The following is a 23,965-nucleotide window of genomic DNA, read 5'->3' on the forward strand; positions in this document are numbered from 1 at the left end:
TTGCTGCGTGCTGAGGCTGTTGCAAGTATGCAGCTTTCCACATGTGACGATGGGAGAATAAGTACGAATATCTCACCTGCAGGGGGCGACAAGAGCACGTGTTGACATGGGCGTTGAGTCCCCTCTCTCCTCTTCTCTTTTCCTCCTCTTTTTTTTTTCCAGCGATGGTGCAGACTGTGTCCTCCTCATCACGTCCAAAGCTGGACGTCTTCTTCGTGTCTTCACGGAGGATCATCTCCTCTCCAGCGGATTACCTGAATCTAACCGGTAAGGTGTCAACCGCTTCACCCCGCGGCGGGTGTTTTCTGTCTCTCTCCCTCTCAATATCAACCTGAGATCCGCGGCAGTGATAATTAGATTTATTGACACTGCTGCATCTGCTGGTGAGACTGCGGAGGACCCGGTTGCTGGTGGTGTATGCAGGAGCGCTGTTATTGTCATTTTCCAGATGTTTCCAAAGGCGCAAATTCTCAAAAGCTCAAGCGAAGGAAGAAAACGAGGTAACCTCGCTGTAGGTGAGTGTGTGTGGTGGGGTCAGAGCTGCATGCATTATTCTTTCATCTCTCTATCATGTTTGTTTTGTGTCTCTCCTAAACGCAATACATCCTCCTCTTGCCTGCCCACTTGCGGGTCATGTGTGGAGAGTATATTTAGAAGCTGTGCAATGAGGAAGAAGCAGCACGAGCTGAATACATGAACATCAGTCATGAAACCAGTGAAGTGACAGATGCCTGCTGGTCACCACAGATCTTCAAAAGGCCTGTTTCCCCCCCCCCCCCATTATGTAAGAGGCCTCGATGGTGATGATGTTGCACACGTCTGTCCGTTAATTCAGAAATGATTTTCATGTGTTTGCATGTCACAGTAATGCTGCTCCGGCATGTATGTTTGCCTTCGCTTGGCCCACTAGTGTCAATGAGCTTTAGTCACAGCTAAGGAGGGTCTTGTTTGAGCTTTAGTTGGTTACACAAAGAAGTCAGGGCCGCTGAAGCGTTAAAATGGGAGGGAGGCTGGTGTCAATATTTCATGAGCATTCCAGTTTAAACATCAAGTGCAGCTTGGTGGATAAATGCAGGCCTTGATCTGTGGCCTGCCTCAATATATGAGTAATAAACCTGAAGGAGTGCCTGTGTTTCTGAGGAAATCAAGTGGTTTGACTGAGGCTTCTCACAAGCAAGGATGCTCTGGTGCCCCCGGTGAAGGTCTCACCATCATGCTGCATACCGGGAGGAAGGTGGCGGCGGTGACTTGCTGAACAATTGGGGGATGGGGAAACATGCTCAGGGAAGCATGCTGTGGGTACGAGCATACATATGCTTGCTCTCTGTCACCGTTGCAACCATGAGAGGAAACAACCAGGACAACATTTAACGAGGCCAATGCAGGAAGGAGCCTAAGAGCCGAACACAGAGACAACCGGCATACACAGCACAGCAGTATGTGCTGTCTGGATGGAAACGACATATGAGGCAAAGGAAGTGGGGAATATTCAGTCAGTAAGATGAGCAGCAGCATTGCGCTCTTTCCGTAACACTCAGCTCCCTAGAGTTTTTTTTTTAATTAAAAGGTTTAATTATCTCTGTGCTGCTTTCATTTTAACCAGCACAGGAGACTGTAAAGCAGAAAATGAGAAACTCCACAGTATGAAACATGTTGATGTAACTCGCAGGTAAAAGTAGGGCAGGCATGGTACAAAAAAAATCAAATAGAAAGAGTGCTTTTTGGGATTCTGAGAGATGTTAATGTTACATGTTTGTAATAGTCATTTGCATTTATATTTTTTTTGTCATTTGCCAAATACATACATATATAGTACTGAGCTAGTGACCCATATCCATCATGTCACCCCTGTTATGATGAGTGCCATCTAATGTACAGTAAGACAACTGGCTGCAGCAGAAACAATCCTGTTACTGCAGCTCTTACAACAAGACTTCATGTCAAGCAACATGCCGCATGTGAGAATCTTCACCAGCTGCATTGGTTGTTTGGTTACCCAGAGGGAGTTTGTGGCTTCATGTGGTTTTATAGCAGTGAAATAACCTTGTGGTACAGACCTGGTGGGGAGAGGCAGATGTAAGGGAATCTGATTCATCGGTTTCTGCTCTGCATTGCAGGTGCTGAGACGTCATTTAGTGCAGAGTGTCAACCTGAACTTCAAACCACACACTGATGTCTCTGGGCCCGCTTTGCGTTTTCTTTTTAATTGTTCTCCCAGGAATATGAAAGTTATAAAACAAAAAAAAACATCTTTTGTCCCATTAGTATTCCCCTCCTTGTTCGACGTTGCCCTTTTTTTTTTTAAGTAGGACTACTTAATGGAAAAACATGATAATAAAATAAAAAGTTTAACTGATTACCCCTTCACCTTGCTGAACTTGACACACATAGATGAATAATGTTTGGCGGTGTGTGAACTTAGTGTGCGAGTGCTTCTGAGGGTCTGCTGAAGCTCTCTGTGCTGTACAAGAGGCCTTTTAGGAAATAGGTCAATCTCAGACATCCTTTCTTATGTGCCTTTGGATGAAGACGTGAATGAAAACAGCAGGGATGGATGTACAGTACAGTCCAAATCAGAGACTCTAAATATAAGAACTATACCTGCTTGCTACTTCAAATCATTAGGTTGTTATATCGACTATTAGATGCAGCTCTTATGATCAGTTGTGCCTGGCGGACGCACATTGTGGACTGGAACACCTGGACACACACGAGGAGGACACCTGTAGAGAAACTGAAGATTTATGGACTTCACTCGCCACTGAGTGGATCTCCAGTTCATTCATATATTCATTTTCAAACTTGACAATATGTTAGCCTATAATAATCTAAGCAGGGTAGGTCAGTCCCTCATGTACTGACATGTCTTCTCCCCACTTAGAGTTACACATCAGCATCCTTTTGTGTGTGACAAGATTCCCATGAACAAATAGAGAACTTCAATAAGTGCCAGTGGCTCCAGTTCAGACATGCCCTTTCACACATATCCTTCCATCTAAACACTGTCATTGTGTACCCATTCGTCGCTAATGTGGGAGAAAAAACAGACTTAACCGCCACCTGTTTGCCCCACAGCGCAGCATGCTGTCATTATGCCACAACCACACAGCTCCCCTGCAAGAGTAACACAAAGATATCGTCTTTTCCTCTTCGTGTCAAGCAGTGACGCGTCGTTGCTGGGATTGGTAACATTTCATGTATTTACAGGAGTGTTTCAGAAGAAAGGGAAACAGTAAGCAAATTGGGGGTTGTAGAAAATCACAGTTTGCCGCATAATGTGAATGTTCTTAACAAAGTTGCTTGAGAATAATCACAGTTTTAAAGGCTGATTGTTGAGCAGAAGCATGATATGTTATGTCTGTCAGTCTCAGACACAGGTAGGGACAGCAGTAGTGTCCACAAAGAAATGATAACATCATCCTCGTGTGGAGCAAGAGCAACATTAATTGTGTTTGCTTTAAAACAAGGATTTTTAACTCAGATTATTGTGTTGTTCAGTGCAGTTCAGTGTTGCTGCAAAGATGATTAGTCAATTCTAATTAGCTTAGTAACTTCTATTGCAGCAGGTATAATGGGAATGCCACAATGTAGGTGGAATTTTGCCTTTTGAAAATATTTTCTCTTCTCATTTTGCATTGATGGATGGGTCAGATCGGTCTCAATATAAATTAATGCACACAGAAGGACTCACAAAATGTAATCAAATGACTGCATTTACTGCATATGTGTGAGGGAAGGTTAAAAACAATCGCACATTTTAGTTTGGATTCTTTTGTCTTGACAGACTTTACTCCAAAGTCAAACGTTTGGACCACTTTGCTAAATCTAGCTGTCAAACTAGTTTCTGGCAGATACTTTCTTAGTCATCTCTCATTTGTTGGTATTCTAATTTGTCATCTTTTTTTTTCAATATAGGATAAGGACCGCAGATTCCATGAAGATTCATCCTCCAAATTAGACACCCTGGAAAGAAATGTGAAACTCGATTCTCAGCTCCTGCTGTGCCACAAAGACTCTTTGATGGGGAGACAGGCTTTTTCTAATTGATGAGATGGATGATTGATTTTGAAAGTGCTCTTGAAGGTGCTGTCAACTCAGAGCTATTTCCAAGATGAGCGCACAAAGAGAGACATTCGGTGATGAGGAATTAAGCAATAACAACCAGCAGGTTGGCGTGCTGGCTGACGGTGACGCCAACGCCAATGAAATCCAGACAGAGGATAGCGGGATGACGGGCGAAACTGGCGATGCTGGTGATACTGGCTCTCTGGCTGGGACTGAAATGGCACAGCAGGACAAAGTCATCATCTGGGGTACCGACTCTCAGTGTGACGACCCCGATCTGGCTGAGTTTGAGAGGCTGGAGTGTCAGGAGCTCGAGGCGTACCTGGTTGAGGATGGAGAGGACTTTGTGGGGATTGTAGATCAGAAACCACTTAAAGGACGGCTTTCGTCGTGCAGCAAAGCTAATAAGAGCAGGGAGGAGAAAGCATCTATTCTGCATGGCGCCAGTGAGCAGGACTCCAGTGCCTCTCATGTCTCAGAGAGCAGAGAGGCTTCCAGGACTGAGTTAAGCTCAGAAACCGATGTCTTTGTAACCTGTCTGTCCACCATTTCAAGCATGGACACTGCTCTGGACACTGCTGGCAGGACCCAGACAACAGACTCTTGGAACATGACCTCTGGTCCTTACTCAACCATCTCAGAAGACTTGACTCTGGTTTCCCAGAACGGCAACACCATCAATGAAAGAGCCAAGGCCACTGAGCATCCTTCCTTCTCTGGAAAAAGCACAATACACAGGAACCATGTGGACATGAATTTGAATTCAACAGTTCACTCAGAGGACGTGGCATCACAGGCACAAGTGGGCAATGGAGTTGATCTGTGTGAAGGTGAGATTGAGGTGCACATGAAGAACAAAAACCAGAGAAATAAAGCAGGGAATACCATTTCAGAGGGAGAATGTTATGCAAGGAGAAGTACAGAGCACAAAGGTTTACACACTTCAAAAACATCACATGAAGAAAGCACTAAAATGGATAAAAGCACACAAGCTGATGAGGCACCTATTGTGAAATACAGCTCGCCCAAAATAGGTGCAAAGGGAACTCAGTTATCAATTGAATCCAAAGCCACAAAGAAACAAGGATCATTTGATAACTCGTTCAACAAACAAAACTCATTTGAAAAGAGTTTCAAAAAGCAGCCGTCGTTTGAGAATACTTTAAAGAAGCAGCTTTCCTTTGATAACAGCATAAAAAAGCAGGGCTCATTTGAGAACACTGTCACCTGCGGCTCTTCCAGTCTGGAGAGGAGGAAGCCATGGGGAAGCCCCAGTCGACCAGCCGCTCCTACTTCCCCAAAAATGACCTCCTGTTCCCCCAAGAGACGTCCGCCTGGTTCTCCCGCCAAGGTCCAGAGTATCAGGGCACTGAGCTTGGAGCGCAGTGACTCCCCTCAGAGAGGTTTAAGTCAAACCCTCAGGCCTCCAGGGAAGACAAGTTTGAGCAGTTGCATCCCCAAACCTGTCTCGTCTCAGCAGAAAGAGCCAGAACCCAGGAGGACTTCTCCTCCCCAGAAGCCTAAAAATGTCCGACCGAAAATCATCACCTATGTTCGTAAGAATCCTCAAGCAAAATCACAAGGGACGGATGCCTCGCTCGAAGCCTCCGCACTCCCACTGAGACTATCGTCTTACTACAGCCAACCGGCTCAAAAAGATCCAAAGGTTGGTCCTCAACCTAAATCCACACCGGTGGTGTGTTCCTCCAACCTTCTGTTTGACAAATATCGACAGGAGATGCAGAAGGCGGGGTACTATCCTCCAGGCATGGCTGCGACTGGGCCGAAATCCTCAAGCAGCACCATACCTCAAAGGCTGGGTGGAAAGTCGGGCAGTTTTCATGAGGAAATGTCTGAGAAATACCTCCAAGAGGTGAACAATGGTCTTTTGAATCATTATAATGTAGTTTGTCATTGCATGCATACATTCACATTTACATATATATATATATATATATATATATATATATATATATATATATATATATATATATATATATATATATATATATATCATTGTCGTGGAATATTTGAAAACAGTGAGCGATTCTTTTTGTAATGTTCCTCCCCAGCGTGTTTCCCAAGAAGAAGGCAGTGTCTACCGCTCACCCAGAGCTTTGAGGCCTCAGCTGGGCTTGGGGGCAGTCACCAGGCAGCCAGCAGCCAAGACAAGAGTTCATCAGACAGGTCAAAGGTCAGCTCCGGTCCCAGGCCAATCTGCTCAGGCCGGCGGAGCGTCCACTCATGGCTACCTTGACTCTGCAGGTAAGACGCTATCTGCTGGCATTATCGGTTAAAAATGAAAGAAAACATGTGGCGTCAGCACATATTAGCGATGTGTATTTTATTTTATTTTTTAGGACCAAGATCTTTAAATAATAAGAGTATTCTTAACATGCTCCATACTTAAGTGCTGATGTTGCCAAACAAATTGTGGTTTTAAAACATTCAGACCATTGTGGGAAAATGATTTTATAAGAACTTGCTCATCTCCATACTTTGCTATTCTGTGCACATCCCATCCTCTCCTTGTCGGGCTGCAGAGAAGTGATCTTCTTCGGCTCGGTGAACGCATTATCTAATTGCTTTTCCTGTCATACTTTATTGATGAGACTTGGTTATTGACCCCTAAACTATTAGAAGTGCAGAGCATTTGATAGCAGTCTAACTTTAAAAATCAAAATGTGTTTTTAACTTTTGTCCAGGATTAAATGACATGAATCCTTGTTATGACTCACTACAGCATTAGAGTATGAATATTCCATCCCAGTAAATCTTCAACCATTACTTATATCAAAGTAAATAATCATTTTAGTTTTAGATTCACATACTGGTACTGTCTTATTCCATATTTTCTCATCTACCTCCAGGAGAGCAAAAGCGATCAGGAGAGAGAGGTTCAGAAATCGCCCCCAAGAGCGCTCCGCCCAAACCAGGCCAGTCTGGTCTCCGACCTCCAGGCTTCACCGCCCTGCCAGCTGCCCGTTTGGCCACCTTCGGCTTTGTCCGGACCTCCAGTGGCTCCTCTGTATCGAGCAACCAGTCCAACGAAAGCAGCTCTCATCGTGAGTCACGCTCTCTGCATACATTTCCTTTGAATTGGGTTCTAGAGTCTTTACCATTTTAGCTTAAAATGTGAGAGACTCAGTCACAAATATTTCAGACGTCAGACAGACATTGCTCTATCTCATTTGTCTGCTTTTTTCCCCACATATACATCTACATCTCCATGTTAGTTTGCTGGTAGTCTCGGCATCCTCCTGCTATCCTCAGTTACTATAGTAACAGCTGCTCACTTCCTCTCATTTTTCATTCATTTAGCACGAGTAGGCGCTGAAAGCTGCTGCATTAGAGCTTTCCACATCCTTAAGTCACTACGTCGGCTCTCTGCTGCCTCTGCTTAGCTCGCATCCTGCAGCATTTCATCTGGATCAGATGTTGGGGCTCAGTCTAAACCTTCATGTAGTCTTCATTTGGAGAAATCAATGCTGGTAGAATTCACTTGACAAGCTGATTATCTAAGAGAAGTGTAAGAAATGTGTCAGAACAAGCTGCAGGGGTGCCAGTTTATTACACAATGTGTGTGTGTGTGTGTGTGTGTGTGTGTGTGTGTGTGTGTGTGTGTGTGTGTGTGTTCCAACGTGGAGCTACAGCAGATTCATTTGTTCCTCGTGCTGACTCAAACCAACCGTTGTCTGAAAAACGCGAGACATGCTGAGAAAAATGGTTTTCTTTTCCCTCTTGTGTTTTCACAATCATCCCATAAACCTGTTTGACTGAGTCCCCAAATGACACCTCCAGCAGCGGTACAGAATCTTTACTTTTAGTAGTTTTGACCACAAATACAGATGCATCTCCATTAAATTAAATGTATTCAAATCTTTTAATCGAATGTCCAGATAATGTGTAATGTGTGTGTAATGTGTAGTCTTTTGCACAGGCTAAAGTGTGACGTCATACTTACTGTGCTGATTGGCTGAAATGATGATGGGTTAACGCCGTCCTCGCTCAAGTGGCACCACATTTGTTCCAGCCTGAGACAGCTGACTGCTGCTTTCCCGTGCTGTCTTGTTCTGACCTGCTGGATTCAGACACTCCCTTAAGCCTCTGGTGCAGGCAGGATCCTCAGATTCTAGGGGGAAGAAAAACTAAACAGCTGTTACCTCAGGCAGGGTACGCCCCCCCGCCCTCCAAGTCTCAACTGCAGAAACTGCTTCACATGTCAGCAGCAGTCTCTTCTTCCCTATTAATAATCTCCGAAGTGAAAAAAAAAGTGGTGACGGCTGCGCTGCGTGACGGAGAGAGAGAGAGTCAGGGTGTGGTATGACAGGATAATCGGCTGGAGCTGTGTTTCCTCCGACACCTCCGACCAACTCCTTTCTTGCCTGTGGATCCGCTCCTCAAACTTTAACCACAGTCAAGTCAGATAATGCTCTTTCTTTCTGCTTCATCATCCCTCCGAGGAGTCTCCAATGTACACTTTACTGGGTTATTTTGTACCATTTTTAACACAGATCTTTCAGAAAACAACCACAGCTAAAGATGAAAACCTACAGTTATGTAAGTGTGGCCTTCTCTGTCTTTTATCGCCATCTTTGTTAGTTTCTCTGTGGATATGTTGCTTCAATGTAAATGAATGACACATTAGCTCTGTTCCTTTCGGCTGCCGTACTGAATAGATGGGCGTGTACTAGATAGTAAAACACTTGGGAGTAGCTCAGATAGCATAGACAGGACTGGCAGCTTGAATGGCAGTGTTTCCCTTCAGGCTGTTGGCTCTGACAGCGCTGCTTCATTAGTATGCCAACGTATGCCTCGAATCCACGTTCACTGAGGACAAACCTGTTGTGTCTGGGAGAGCTTCGGCAAAACGTTGTGACTGGGAGTGAGTAAATCCTTCCATGATGAACATCAGGATGCTGATGACGCATTGAATGCATCTGTCCGGTTAGCTCTGTGGGAGTTTGCGCTGAGCACACAGTATGCTTATGTGTCTGTTTTACTGTGTGGCTCATGATTTGGCTGGCTGGCAAAACACACGCTGTATTTGGCGTTAGAGCATGTTTGCCAGTAGCATTGCATGTGTAGAGGGCTGTGTGGTTACACTGTACCCGCCTGGTGTTTTCAAGCGATTGAAACACGCTGAACGGCCGCGCGTAACGGAAACTGAGCTCTGACGCGTCGCTTCTCGGATGTTGATTTATCAACAGATCAGTTTTCCATGAAGTCTGTCCAACATTTGATCGTGCGGTCAGTTAAAGTTAACTATATATGTAAACTTTCACATTTTGAAACGAGCCAGATTCAAAAACACATTTGATATGTACAAAGGCCCTGACCTCTCTCTATTTAGTAGACTTGGTATAACCGCTTCATGACCATAATTACTTTATAATCCAACTTCGGACTGAGCGTACCAGTTCCAAGTCAAACTTCAAAGCAGTTAAGGCAGCACAAATATTTGAGGCATGTTATGAATAATAAGCCTCTTTTCTTGTGGATTAGTCCCTCAACCCTGTCATGCCCTGCAGGAAAAAACACCACCAGACACAATTCTCTTTAAAGTCTGTACCGGGACTGTTTTATATTTCAATCCTTCTGCGAAGAGCAGATCTGATTAAAACTGTGAGGTGGACCAGTCCAGACTCATTTCAATTTCACTGTACAGCTCTCGGGCTTTTCTACAAAGGGTTTAAGAGACCTGCACCTGAACAGAGTTATCATCAGTGTGCTGCTGCAGTCATCCCACATGCTTAGTTCACCTGCGAATGAATATTAAAAAAATAACTATCAAACTAATCGGATAAAAATTAAATAGTTTTTTCACTATGTGAATTTTAGCAGCGGCGAGCCATGGAATCGGTACCTATGCTAGCTGTTTAGTTTGCAGCTGATTCATTAAAGACAAAGTCCATGGCTCTCAAGTGTCACGCATTGAGTGTGACTGTCAATCATTATCGGTCTTTAGTCACGTCCTCCCGCCACACATCGTATTTCTCACGCTGAAAAAAAACTCCAGGCTATTTAATGTGCCGCGGCGTGCTAACATGACCTGGTCAAGCTGCCCTCACCACGGAGGAATCAAGCACGTCTCCCCCGAATCCCCTGGAGTTCTGCCGTGAGGTGTCACTCATCTGCCAATCAAACAAATAAAATAAATGGGCTACACGAATAGCCAATCAGAAAAACATATCTTTTGTATCTGGGTAAGATGTAATGACAGGCGGGACTGGAGCTGTCCGGCGGCGCGTATTTGTCTGGCCATTAGCATGTTGTTTAACGCACTACTCCAGAGTACAGTCCTTGTTGCTGGTGTACCACTGATCAGGGGATGCTCACAGCAGGGGATTTGCACTGTACATGCAGTGTGAGTCAGCCTCCAACCGACTGCTTCACTCAATCTGCTGCTTGGCTCAGACTTTTAGTAAGTTGCCTTTGGAAAGAAAAGCGTCTACTGAGGCTACCAGGGGAATCTGCTGCAGCGAGGGGAGCTATGTCCCAGTGGAGGCTGCATACAGGCCCCGGGCAACATGAAGTTCCTTTATTTTGCATTCAATTATATTTTACGACAACAGCTTGTTGTTTCATGTCATTTTTTCTTCCTTTTTATTTTTTCTCAGGTCAGAATAATTCTATTTTAGTTCAAGGGCATAACACTGTCCTCCTTCCTCTCTGAGAGTGCGGATGCACCTATAGGAGTTATTGACTGCAGGAGCTGAATATTTTATGATAAGTAATTGGAGCTATCTGGTTTCACTTGCACCGACAAAGTAAATATAAATGCTGAATGGTCTGTAGTGCTGGAATCCAGAGACGGTTCAGAATTTATTCTGATGACATGTTATGAAAGAAAACAACAACATCTGACAATGTGTAACAACCGTGAGGATCTCCGTGTTCGTGTGGGGGATGTTTGTTCGTGGAGTTGTTTCTCTGTTGGACGACTCTTTGCTACAGCCTCAATGTGTCTATGAATCAAAGCCTTTCATATCTGCTGAAAGCTAGAGGCGTAATAACAGCTGTTATGAATAATTAAGATGTGAGCAGTGTTTTGCTTTTCCGCTGCTTTTTCTGCTGAGTGAAAATTTGCAGTTTAGAAAAAATACTACTCTCCAAGGAAAAATAGTGAACTGATGATACCTGATCCAATAGCAATGCTGCAAAACATGTACAAATTATGAAACATGTTAATGCATCAACTAATTAAAGCTAGAATCCTCCCATCCCGCAGGCTTTATTTTTTTCTCACACTTTGACTAAACTTAATGAGAGCTTTGTTCATAAGAAACAATTGACTCAATGTGAAAATTCACTATCAAGGAAGCATACTGTACCAAGCCGAGTGGCAAAGTTATTGTAGTACAGTATATTGTCAGGAACAGAATAGAAGGATCAAATGTCTTTGGAGTTTTTGCAGCCCAGTATTGATAGATAAATCTTGATTCACAGTAATGGACTAAGATGTACAACACTTATCAAAAAGCCCCCCGAAGCATATTTGTAATTTGTGATTTTGGGCTATCCAAAATAAACTAAATTGAATTATCCTTTTATTCTCACACAACAATCAAAACAAGAAGTGCAAACATGAAGTGAATGAAAGCGGAGGCCAGTATCAGTTCATCCATCCCGACTCGTTCCTGTTCATCCTCACGGGGTTCATAGATCCTTGAAAATGGTAACCTTTCAGAATTTGGACACATTCACAGACCACATTTCTCTCTTCCCTGACATCCTTCTCTGCTCTGCAGATCCCAGCAGTGGCAGCGATGACACGTTTCCCTACAACTCCGCGGCGCCCCCCAACGAGCCCTCCCACGCTCAGGGCCGGCAACTCCCTCCCAACGCCCCCAGCCTCCAGCGCCGCAGTCTGCCGCCGCAGCGCTGCTCCCCGCTTGGTGCGTAGCCCGTTTTATGTGCATTTGGTGTTGGGGCAATCTCCAGAGACATCGTCATTGTGCTGCTGTTTCCACAACCCTTGAATCAAGGTCACTGGGTTCTGTGATCACATGGGCCTTGAGATTGGATATGTGAGTGAGTGTTAGAAGGAGTGTTAGAGGGAGGTGGCAGCTTAGCATTGGAATGTAGTCTACGGGTACATGACAACGGATGAACTGTAGCCCTCAGTTCACAGGGTGTTCACTCCTCAGTAAGAGGCAGATGAATCTCCCAACATGGTATTGAAGACCCTGTTCCAGGACTGTTTTCATGTGTCATTCTTCTCTGGTCAGGTTACTGAGTTGCATAAGGGAGCAGGAAGACAATGTGCTATGCAGGGCAGTTTATATGCATGCTGGTGTACTGTGTGGAACTGAACAATTCCTGCTTGGCTAATGTTTGTATGTAATTTAATGTAAATATAAGCGAGTGACCGGTCCTAAAAAGGACTCACGTTCCACCATTCCAGCCACAAGTTTTTTGTCAGGCCATTTTCCCATCATTGTTTGTGTCTGAGATGCAACATCATGGTCTTCAATGTTACACTCAGTGGGATCATGTACAGGATGAAAAAAGACCTACTAAAAAAGTCCTGCTGTAACGATTCTTCACTGTTGCTGAGCGTTGCATCACGGCAGTGATACAGTCCATAAATGATCTCCCTCTCGGCAGATGTAGGTGTCTTTGTTGAAAGTCGGGGCACCTTGTGGCTCATGTTGAATGTGGCGTATCAACTCCATCCAGTGGCGGCAGAGTATACTTCTGTATGAGCCCGGAGCAGCATCAGCGCCTGTGTGAACAAGTGGAGCAGCGACTCCAGCTAGTGGCCACTGACTGCCCCACACTGTCACCTAAATATCTCCTCAATTCCCTACTTTGTGAACTTATATAACAAAGTAGGATTTTTCCTTCTCCTATTGTTTCATTAGAAGCCAGACTCATTTTAAGTAAAAATGTTAAATTAAAAAACTGTAATAATTAATGTTTTTTTCTCTTTATATCCCAGTAATCATCTCACATTCTCTTAAATTTAAACCCTTATACTGGGAACATGTGCTTTACACAATACATGCAGAGATGCCCATCAAACATTTACAATAAAGAGCAGCACAAATAAATCAGTTTGCTTCAGAGCCTTTGCCTTCTGGGCACCGAACCACTGGAATGGACTTCCATTACATTTCAAAGAGGCATGTTCAGTGGAAATCTTTAAATCTTTGTCCTTGCCTATCCTCAAATTTACTTGGGTCCTGCAATAAAAACATTGATGTTTTTAAATTGTGTATTCTTTTATTTGCTTGATATGCGTTTGGTCCTTTGTATTCATGACAGCCTACCCTGATCTTACCCATACCCATATTTAAAGCAGTATTGTAATGCACAAGCAGTTTGCATACAGGTGTCTTTATTATATTTAAATAATGTATAAACTCATATGTTGTGTATGTAAGCAAAGTAACTGTCTTAAAATATGAATCAAAGTAAAAGAAAATAGCAATATTGTCATGTGAAAAGTATTTAGACGTAAAAAATATAAATAGTTAAGTGAGATTTGAGTACCTCAAATGTAACGCTATACCCCTATCGAATCATGATTATGTACTAACTTGTAATACATTTATGAAAACAATATTTATTAGAAATGTCTTGTGCTTCAAATGTGTGTGTGTGTTATTTAACGTACAAACATTTCTCTTTACTAAACAGCCTCGAGAAGAGAGATACAGCGGGACACAGAGGCTGTGGTGCCTCCAATGTCCTCACCCAAAAGATTTGCAGTGGTTTCGCCAAAGCCACAATCCCCCGGTGAGTGTTACATGCACATACAGTGTGTGTGTATATATATATATATATATATATATATATATATATATATATATATGTATATATATATATATATATATCATATTGTATTGTTCGTTTTGTCCCAAAATGGCAAAAAAGAGAGAAGTCAATCGTGCCATCAGCTTCTACTGTACCTTTAAATTTCACTGCCGCTCTCTCCGTCTGTCTCTCTCTCACTTTATTACAAGACCCATGGCAGCCTGCTGTTGTCATAGCAACAAGCTGCAGGAGCTGTAATGCTGGGATGGCTCCTTCAGCAGCCATCCCGCTGGGTCAGATTACCGCAGCAAGTCAGCATTTTGTCCTTTTCTTAGCGAGTAGACAGACATAATAACAGCTGGCTGGAGTTCCAGGTGATAATTGGTCCATTTCTGCAGACATGATGCGATAATATCTGGAGGTGAGAGCGAAAACTGCAGCTGAGAAGGGAGAAGAAGAACAGTGAAGAGTAACAGGGAGACGTCCATGTTGGACCATATAAACCACTGCGGGTCCAACCAACCAGCCATTCATTTGTGTGTGAGCTCAGAGAGTAATCAAACCGCTGATATTATCTGCGGTGTCTCGGTCCGTAATTTGTTCTGTACATTCTGTTGCTGTAGTTCATGGGCGGACAGCAGCAGTTCACGGGGCTGTTCGGACCGTGAAGGCCCAGGAGTTGGACCGTGTTCTGATCCAGCAGCTGCGGGAACGCTGTGAGCAACAGGACCTGCAGTTGCAGAGCCTGCAGGCCCAGTTAAAGAAGGCCTCCCTGTGCCTGGACGTGTTCAGCATCACTACCCAGCACTTCTGTCTAAAGGTAGGCGACAGCAGTGCTCCGGGACCTCGGCACGGTTGACAGGCAAGCAAACTGGGTTTTGCTTCCACAATACGAGCCCTGTCTAAGGTTGTAAAGTCCAAAATTTGCAAAACAGGGCTGAAGCAGGTGTCACATCCCCATCTGCTCCATTTAATTTTAAAGTCTGTTTCATGAAGCTCTGACATCTAAGATGTGTGAGCATTGCATTCACAATATATAATATCAGAACTTAATCCCAGAAAATTGCAATGGTTGTAATTTCTGATCAATTAGCTTATGAATATCGTCAATTTTTTATCTTCTATCAAATTACAAAGTTGAATCCATTTTACAGCCTTGTTCCAGACTCATACACATAGGCCTGCTGGGAAAAATCTACAAAGGAAAAGCTGGTATGAGCTTCAGAAGTGAACTAAAAAGTGTGACGCTACTCTTTAGTACATGACACCTGCAGCGTCTGGCTTTTGTTCTCTGCATTACTTTGTTCGCAAAGCTTTGAACCCTGATTGTTGTGGCTTTCTAAATCTGTAACTCTGGAGCAGCAGGATTTGTCAGTACATGTTGTAATGAAGGTTTGAGGAAATACTGAACATTTCCAAAGGGTTTTCCAATAGGAAATGAGATTTGAAATGAATACCTTGACATTGGATGTTGTATGTCATGTTGGGTCTGTCCCACAGCTGCTGGAGGATTGACTCAACGGGATCTCAACACTTCTGGTATTTATTTCAAAAAGCTGGGTCGATGTGTCTCAAGGGTATTTTCCTGTTGTGTAAGATAATCACTGCCAACGGTGTCGGAGTCGCCATCGTACAGCTTCTGGACGTTCAGCCAGTCGGCTTGCACGCTGTAACTGAGTGGGTTCTGCTTCTCAAACCTGGATTAAGCGCTTTGTTTCTTGCCCATTTCCTGATCTTCTGCTTGCATTGAATCCATTACCCAGCCCCACCCACAGATCCTGCTGTATAGTGGGAGATGATAAATGATATTAGAGCGGCCTGCCTGTGCTTTTAGTGAGACGGATTGTCTCTCAGACTGAGGTCTGACGCCTGGAAGACTCTAAATTATGTGCATCTGACATATATCTGCAAACAGGCATGGGACCCCTCTCTAAACATGTCCCGTTCACTGTTAATCTTGTTTTTAATTTGTTGTTTTGCGATCAAAAAGGATGAAAAAATGGCAGTGTTTTACAGATGCAAACTACAGATGAACTTGATAGCCAGCTTTAGGTTTTTGATCTCTAAATTCCTGTCTATTTTTCTCGATATTGGCTCAATGCTGTTGTGACGGCGGACGCTAGATTTAGATCTTCCCACCGTGAACCCCCTCCTTCTTCCCTGTTACCCACCACTGCTGTGTTCATTACTGGTCATGCGGTCTCTGTCCTGGATTTCATGTCTACAAACAGTGACATCATACACTGATGATGTTTTAGAGGGCTTAATGTGTGTCTGAGACTGATTAAAAAATAGGCCGATGTTCTTTTGCAAGAACATAACAAGATTGAAAGTGCTTTAGATTTACTTTGAATTGAGCTTTATTGGGCTATTTGGAGATCATTTTTATCGGTCAGAGCTATCTGGAAGAAATTGTTTTCCATGAAGCTTATGTATGTGTTGAAATGCCTGCATGTAGCTATATTCTCTGAGCTAAGTAATAGAGCAAATAATTGACCACTTATTAACCATGTCCCTCCCCCATCTTCTCTTAGTCCACTCCTTTTTTCTCTCAAAGATGTGAGAGATTGCGTGTGTGTGTGTGTGTGTGTGTATGTGTGTTGCTCGCTGCCATGCATTTGGATGTGATCCGGGGCGTGATGGTGGGGGCGTAAGGGGAGGGCTGGGCTGAGGCTGGCAGTCTTTGTTCCTGCAGGGAGAAACGCCGGTCGCAAACCAGGAAACGAGGTGAGACTCCGGTCTTCCCATCCCGCCTCCCCTCAGCTTCCTTCGCCTAGTTCCCTCCCCTCTCTGCCTCTCTTTCTGTATCCCTCTGGCAATCGCGTCCATCACTGCTGCCTCCCCGGTCGGCTCAGGGATGCTGCTGTCTGCTAGCGTAGTATGGGCCACTGCTGCTGTAGGCTCCGTTTCCTCCCTCTGGGCTTTCTGGAGCAAACGGTAAAGACAGTTTCTCCTGAAGGCAACACGCCTGCTTCAGCTCCCAAGATTTGTGTCTGCATGTGTGGTTGTGCGCATGTGTGTTTATAGGGAGAGGGGGCTGAGCGTGTCGGTCTATAGGAGCTTTAAATTCACTCCTTTCCCAGAGACAGAGCCGGGAGAGAGAGAGAGAAAGAGAGAGAAAGAGAGTAAAACCAGGCAGGATTATGCTGAGTCAAAGCAGGCTTGTCCGTCGCACTGTCTCTCTTTGTCCTCTTTCTCCTCTGAGTTCTCAGAGAAATTACATAACATGCTATTGCTGCTCTGCTATATTCCTACACTTGTCTCTCTATTTTGTCGGGGACACGTTGTCCTTGCTGTATGGATGCTGGTGTAAGTTACAGTGTGTTAGTCTCTTCCATAGTCAATGTTGCTGAATTTTTACAAGAAATGGCATGGATGTTTGCAGTTTCCTGTGTGTTTGAGTCAGAACAGCTTCAGGACAAAAAGTCCAAACACAAAAACAGCTGCACATCAGAAGCTTGTTGTGGTCCCACTGAAACTGGATTGATCACATGGATGCAGACTTATGAGAGGTTAATTAACTCATTACAGTATCTCGCTGTGAATGAGTGCCTGTAGTATAGATAGCCATATGTATTCCTTTCCAGAAGGTAAAATGAACAGTGCTGAAAAGATTGAAAGGATAATACAAAAAAAGAATAATGTGTTAATTTGTGATGCCAAACATGAGCTGTTTCCAGTCTCTCCAATGTTAGGATTTGATTACCTTTTGTGTTCTGTTTAACATCATTGTTGGCAGAAGATGTTCAGGTTGTTAATTGGACAAATCAAGTGTGATGGCAAATATTGTTCACGTTATAGACCAAACAATTGTTGAAAGAATCACAAGAATAATCAAAAGTGGAATCTATAATAGGAACAATCATTGGTTGCGGAACGACAATAGATTGTGTTGCCTATTTGAGGACTGAATGTCAGATGAGAACGTTAGAATGTGTGTCACATAACGCCCTGTAGATTTAAGTAGCGTGGGTGGGGCGCGTTGGGTAAACGATGCACGGGAGCAAAGGTGGAGCTGAGGAGAAAGAAATGAGAAAAATCTGCTGGGCATCCTTCATCTCTCATGAGGTCACAGTGGTCTCTCCCTGATGAGTCTATGCTCCAAGTAAAACCTCTTAGAGGGTGACATCACTGCTGCCGAGATACACCGTGTACTATCTCATACATATTTAACCCACTGCTCGCTAACTCTTTCCTGGTGTTTCTCGTAAGATTCCTAACAGTGTGCACATAAATGTCTAAATGCATATTTGAAGTTGTGATCAATAGTCATCTTACTGCCTGGTGTGTCTTCCTCGGTAATTCGAAGGCGCTCTGAGGGCATCACACATTACGAGTCCCCGGTGGCTCCCGGAGACGGTCTGTGCATCTGTGTGTTTCACAAATGCTGTAGTTGACTCCTGAACTACTGTAATTCAGCGTTGGACCTTTTGTTATGATGATCTAGGGTGAACAAGACAACACACTGATGTCAGACGAGGGTGATGCAGTAAACAGAAATGATGCAAACTATGTTGTCCCCATTCTTCATGTCTTTCTTTCTGGTCTGTTGTGTTTCTGGTCAGTTGTTAATCATCTAACGTCATCAAAAGTGTGCTGGACTGTTAGCCCTGGATATTGCCCCAGGTTATCCGATGGAGTTGTCATGTCATGTTTATCACATTTAATCTCATGTCAGTGCATCCTGGAGGATAGAAAACAGGAGAAGGTGTTTTATTCAGAGAGCATTCTTGTGTTCGGTTTGGTAAAGAATAAAGACACTAAATGGTTGTGGTTATTGTGAATTACACCATTAAAACGTGTTCTAACTGAGGTGTTACAAGACATACAAGGCATAACCACTAAACCAGGTACAATGTTTTTAGTAAAAAAAAAACGCATATAAAAAAACCTCTGGTCTCTGAACCACTAATGTACAAAGGTGTTTACGATGTGTTTAATAAGGTGTATAATATATAATTTCACAGTACCACAAATAACTAAACAGGACCACAAACCTTCTAAATAACATATAAGTCAGTTATAACAACAACAAAAAAAGCGCTATGGAGTTGTAGACTGCATTAGTTATGGCTTGATGCACCTCCTAACCTGGCAACTGGTTGTAGCAGTGAAGGTGTTTGTACAGTTCAGAGGTGCTCACTGCTGTCTGTGTTTGCATTTCAGAGCGAGAGTGCCATTGTGAAGGAGAGGGAACTGTCCCTGGAGCTCGCCAGAATCAGGGATGAAGTGGGTAAGTGGGACTTACTGCTTATCATGTATTATACAGTAGACAACATGGAAAGGTGGAATCTAAGTCTTTATTTAGACAGATCGAACATCATGGGGGCAGAGGGGGGTCTTAAAAAAGGGCATAATTAAATAAAAATGAACAAATCAAGTGTTAATCATCCAGACAATACAATGCCATGATGACAATTTAATGATTTAATAAAGGGGTTTACTTGTAAATCTTCTTGAAACATCGTATGTGACCCGAATTTGGATCTAGCGAAAGAAACTAAAGCTCCTCGTTGTGTTCCAGCTTTCAGTGTTGCACACTTTGAGCAACTGCAGCAGGAGAAGGAGGAACTGGAGCGTCGCTTTGAGGCCGAGCTGCAGGGATTGCGGGCTCAGCAGCAGAGGGAGCTGGGAGTGCTGGAGGAGCGGCTGAAGACGCAGCACGTGGCCCAGACCAAGGGCCTGCAGGCCCAACAACGAGCCGAGCTGGAGGAGCTTCGGGCCACACAGCAAGAGCAGGTGTGTGTATGTGTGTGTGTGTGTGTGTGTGCTATAAGCCTGTCTGTTTAGTCCACATCATATATGAGAAGGCAAGATGCGCACTGTGCAAGATAAGATAACTCCTCGCACATCGTCTCCAGATTGAGGAGATGAGTGAGAACCACGAGGCTTCCCTGGCGGAGATGGAGACGGCTCACGATGACACATTGGCCACGCTGCAGGAGGAGCATGCCCGCACCGTGAAGAGTGAGCGCCAGAATGCAAACCTGTTGCTCTCCTCTACTCTCTCTCTCTCTTTCTCTCTCTCCGCCCGTGAGATAATGATGTGTTATGTCTCGTGTCAGATCTGAAGATGGCCCATGAGCAGCAGACCAAGTCTCTGGGAGAAGAGTTTGAAAAGATCAGACTTTCACTGCAGGTAAAAAGAATTCTCCTTGAAAATGTATGTTTTTTTTTTTTTTACAGATTCATTGAATGATACACTTTGTTGTTAGAGGTGGTAATTACCAAGATGATATCTGTCTGGTCCCCAGGATCAGGTGGACACGATGACGTTTCAGAATCGTAGCCTCAGAGATCGAGCCAAGCGCTTTGAAGAAGCTCTACGAAAGAGCACAGATGAGCAGATTTTGGTAACTGCTGCACGATACAGTACAGGACATTATGTTGAGCGCTTTGGTGACGATCGTGATAGAACTTGTTGGTGACTCCTAGTGGTTTTCACTCATGTTATCTGCTCTTGCCAGGATGCTTTGGCACCATACAAACACATTGACGAGGACCTGAAAAGTCTGAAAGAAGTTCTGGAGATGAAGAATCAACAAATTCACCAACAGGAACTGAAGATCTCCGAACTGGAGAAAATAGTAGGCTTCAAATTTCTGCTTTTATTTCATTGACTTTCAAACTCCAATATCACCTAACATCTCGTGTAAGTTTAGGGCAGCCTCGAATTACAACAAGGCACCGACGCACCCTCATTATTTTATGGGAGAATTTTCTCCTTTAGTAACTCATAGCACTTACCATATTGCCTGGTTTATGTATATTTCTGTAATATTACGTCATACATCATTTGAAGAATTTAATGTTGTCTACTTTTCACCTGTGTTTTTGAGCAGGCTGAAAAGAATGTGTACCTGGAGGAGAGAGTACAAGTGTTACAGCAGCAGAACGAGGACCTGAAGGAGAGAATAGACAAGAACCTTGCTGTGTCGAGGTCAGATCCTGTTTGAATGCATAATATTATACCAAGTCAAAGCTATGGCTGCATAATTAGCAACATTTTTACATGGACGAGTGCAATATCTAAATCCCAAGAGGCAGAATATTTTTTGAAAGGTAACATATGGATCAAAACACCGTTCATATTCAGTATTTTGACACTGTGGAAATGTCCAAGCCTCCAAATTCTATTCTACCGACATAAGAAAAGAATACCTTGAATCATATAACTGCAATATCTGTCAAAAATTATAGCAATCTGATATTGTTCGATCTAGTACAAACCAATATAAGTAAATGTCCATTTTCTCGCCACGCATAAGAACCTCTGAGTCTTGTTCAACAGAAACCTCTTCTTCTAACACCATGTCAATCAAATCCCCAAGACTGCTTCGTTTCAATTGTTTCTCTGCTGCCCAAACTTTGATCAATGCCTTCAGCACATCCAGAGTTGAGTACTGCAACAGTGTTTATGGCACTTTATCCAAAGCAATAAACTCCACTACATGCAGAACTCTGCTGCTTGTCTACAGGCACTGCAATGCCACTACATTGCATTGATGTTTTTTGACATTTCCCTGTTCCTCTTCCTTCACAGGCAACTCTCCGAAGACAACGCCCACCTGCAGGTCAACGTGGAGAAGGAGAGCAACGAGAAGAAGCGTCTGAGTCGCAATAACGAGGAACTGCTGTGGCGTCTCCAGACCGGCGAGCTGAGTCCTCATATGTCCCCCAGCTCCTCTCCCCTTCATCGGCCCCTCTCCGGACCAGGCTCTCCAGCCCGCCCACACTCCTATCATCAATGACACTCTCAGTGGAAGCTCTTGTATCAAACGCTTCCTTTTATCTTGCATCCCTGATTTTTTTTTTAAAAACTCCTTGCTGAATGTTCCTAGGATTTTACTCCATGCAGACGGACGGACACATTTCTTGGCAAATGCCGCTCACCAATGCCATGCATTTCCAACGTCGACCCCTCTGACCTGATGAATTGTATAAATGTCCGCGCCTCATATTGTTCAAAAGGGAATTCTCCGCCAGCCGCTTTCTGGATTCCACCGGAACGCCGCACAAAACCGACGTGGTGCGATACTGCAGCGGATGAAAGACCGGCTCATTGTCGACTTCAGAGGGCTGCAGCGGAGTCCCGGTGCCTCATTTCCATTTTTCCTGCTTCACATCTCCACCACTTCCCCATGCAGCGATCAGGATGAGAGACATAGCGAACATCGAAAGTGCAGCAACGAACACAAGAAGCGCCTTTGCCGCCCATTCTCTCTCACCAGCAACGTCTATCAAGGCTCAGGCGAAAGCTTGATTAAAAATCACAAAACTACCTGCAGCAAGTTACTCTCAAAACGTGTGGATTTATCTATCTCTGGGGTATGTTCATCTTTTAATGCTGAAGTATTTCATATATCAGGAGTGTATGAATGACTAGCCATATAACCTCAATCCCCCATCCTACGTTCTTCTGAAGCAACTAAATATCAGTATTGACATGAAATGTATGGTTACAACAACATAACTCATAAATCCATCGAACTGCCAACACAGCGTAACTATTGTATTGATTTTGTAAAAACTGTACATGTATAGCTCTCTTTAACGCATGTTCTGTCTTCCAGTAATGAAATTCATTTTAATATTACCTACAGTGTGACAATATGGAGAAGAAGTTACCTCCTATTCCTAACCAAACCGACCAGGATTTATTCAAGTGATGCCAATAAATAATAAATTATTAAAGTAAAGTATTAAACATTGATAATCTCACAGGTTTTTTGATGTGAGATGGTGCCCCTCACTTTCAGTCAGGTTGATAAACTCAAATAAGGTCGATCGGGATCTGTAGAAACCACCAAAGAAGAAAACATCAAACACAGCAGTTGTGTATGTACTGCTGTAAGCTGTCATCTTTCTGGAGTGAAGCGATGCAGAATCTTCTCTTAATGGCGCAGACACTGCAGTCCACATGTAAATCCAACGTTTGGTCCTTATGTTGCAGTTGCTCTTTCTTTAAGTCTGTCTCGCTGGTTGTTTTCGGTGTGTTTTGAAACGCGTCACAGAAACTCTCACAAGCAAATGTGATGGACCAACCTATCACAGCTTCCGAAGCTTCATTCACCATTTGAACGTACAAGTTAATTTTGACAAAATTCCTGTTGAAAGCGTCAGTCCAAGATTTGTCAGAGCATTGGAAATGATTGAAACAAGAAAATCCTAAAAAGCTGCAAGCTGATACCTCATTTGTCATTGTAGAGAATAATCTCAGGTCTCAAGGAGAATTATAAGTCAACAAAGGAAAAGCAACTGACATATCTTTTTTTAAAATTCATTTTATTTGTATTGAAGCTTTTCTTCATGTTTACTTTCTGTTTTGCAATATATCCTTTGGCTAACATGATTTGGATATATAGAATATGTAAGACTATTTTAAAGAGCAAAGTGCAGTGTGCAAATATATACAAAGACATTGAATTGTTGCCTCATAATAATATTATATAATTATCAGCTCCCCTACATACAATGTGGAAATCTGCTCAAACAAGGATTTGGTTATAGTTGAGCTGCATTTACTGTTTGGACATAAAGTTGATTATGTTTGACTCGGTGGGCGTTACTATGGGTGTAAATAATGATATTTCTCTCCATCAGGTACTCCAGTTGCACTGATTGCCTCTGTGTCCTGTGGACATGACCCTGTTCTCATTTACTGAATGTTTGTCTGACACTAGAAAAAGAGAGATTTGTTTACAGTTTACATTCAATGTCAAAGTCGGTTCATCTGTTGGCCGTTTACAGGACTTCTGTTCTATTCTGTCAAGATTGTATTTTAAGACGTTATTCTCTGGATAAGGTTTTATGAAAGCATGTCTTTATAAGGTTGTTGTGTATTTTTTCCATCAAGATGTTTATTTATTTGTCCTTTCCAGAACTGCAACTGTAGCTTAGCTTGTTGGAATAGTGTGGTCAGTAATGACACACTGATGTCTAAACTGTATATGTTGCACTTTGTATTAAAGTATTAAATCACCATAAGAAAATCATTATGCCAGATTACGTAATGTTGTGGATGCATCTTTAAGTTAATAACTGTGCTACATTATATCATGCCAATCTTATGCAGTGAAACTTTGCATAATAGTGCATCTGTCTCTGATAGAGACGCCACTAAAGATTATATTAATCA

General features: G+C 43.3%; 1 protein-coding gene across 5 annotated transcripts; it reads left to right on the forward strand.

Moving 5' to 3' along the window:
- Positions 1-175: 175 nt before the first annotated feature.
- Positions 176-23,819, forward strand: mtus2b (microtubule associated tumor suppressor candidate 2b). 5 transcript variants are annotated; one of them, XM_068584472.1, is made up of 16 exons: positions 176-267; positions 449-515; positions 3,916-5,938; positions 6,138-6,330; positions 6,936-7,130; positions 11,817-11,963; positions 13,711-13,809; positions 14,451-14,647; positions 18,994-19,060; positions 19,352-19,566; positions 19,689-19,794; positions 19,893-19,966; positions 20,082-20,180; positions 20,295-20,414; positions 20,667-20,767; positions 21,371-23,819. In XM_068584472.1, the coding sequence occupies exons 3-16, from the start codon at positions 4,112-4,114 to the stop codon at positions 21,576-21,578; spliced, it is 3,648 nt and encodes a 1,215-aa protein (XP_068440573.1). In that variant the 5' UTR covers positions 176-267; positions 449-515; positions 3,916-4,111; the 3' UTR covers positions 21,579-23,819. The 5 variants fall into 5 exon arrangements, with proteins under 5 accessions (XP_068440573.1, XP_068440571.1, XP_068440570.1 ...); XM_068584470.1 differs by lacking the exon at positions 449-515; XM_068584469.1 differs by lacking the exon at positions 176-267 and having other exon boundaries at positions 284-515.
- Positions 23,820-23,965: the final 146 nt, after the last annotated feature.

Source organism: Clinocottus analis, unplaced genomic scaffold (genome assembly GCF_023055335.1).
Source record: "Clinocottus analis isolate CAN_PGR_092001 unplaced genomic scaffold, fCliAna1.0.p SCAF_2, whole genome shotgun sequence".
Classification (NCBI taxonomy): domain Eukaryota; kingdom Metazoa; phylum Chordata; class Actinopteri; order Perciformes; family Cottidae; genus Clinocottus; species Clinocottus analis.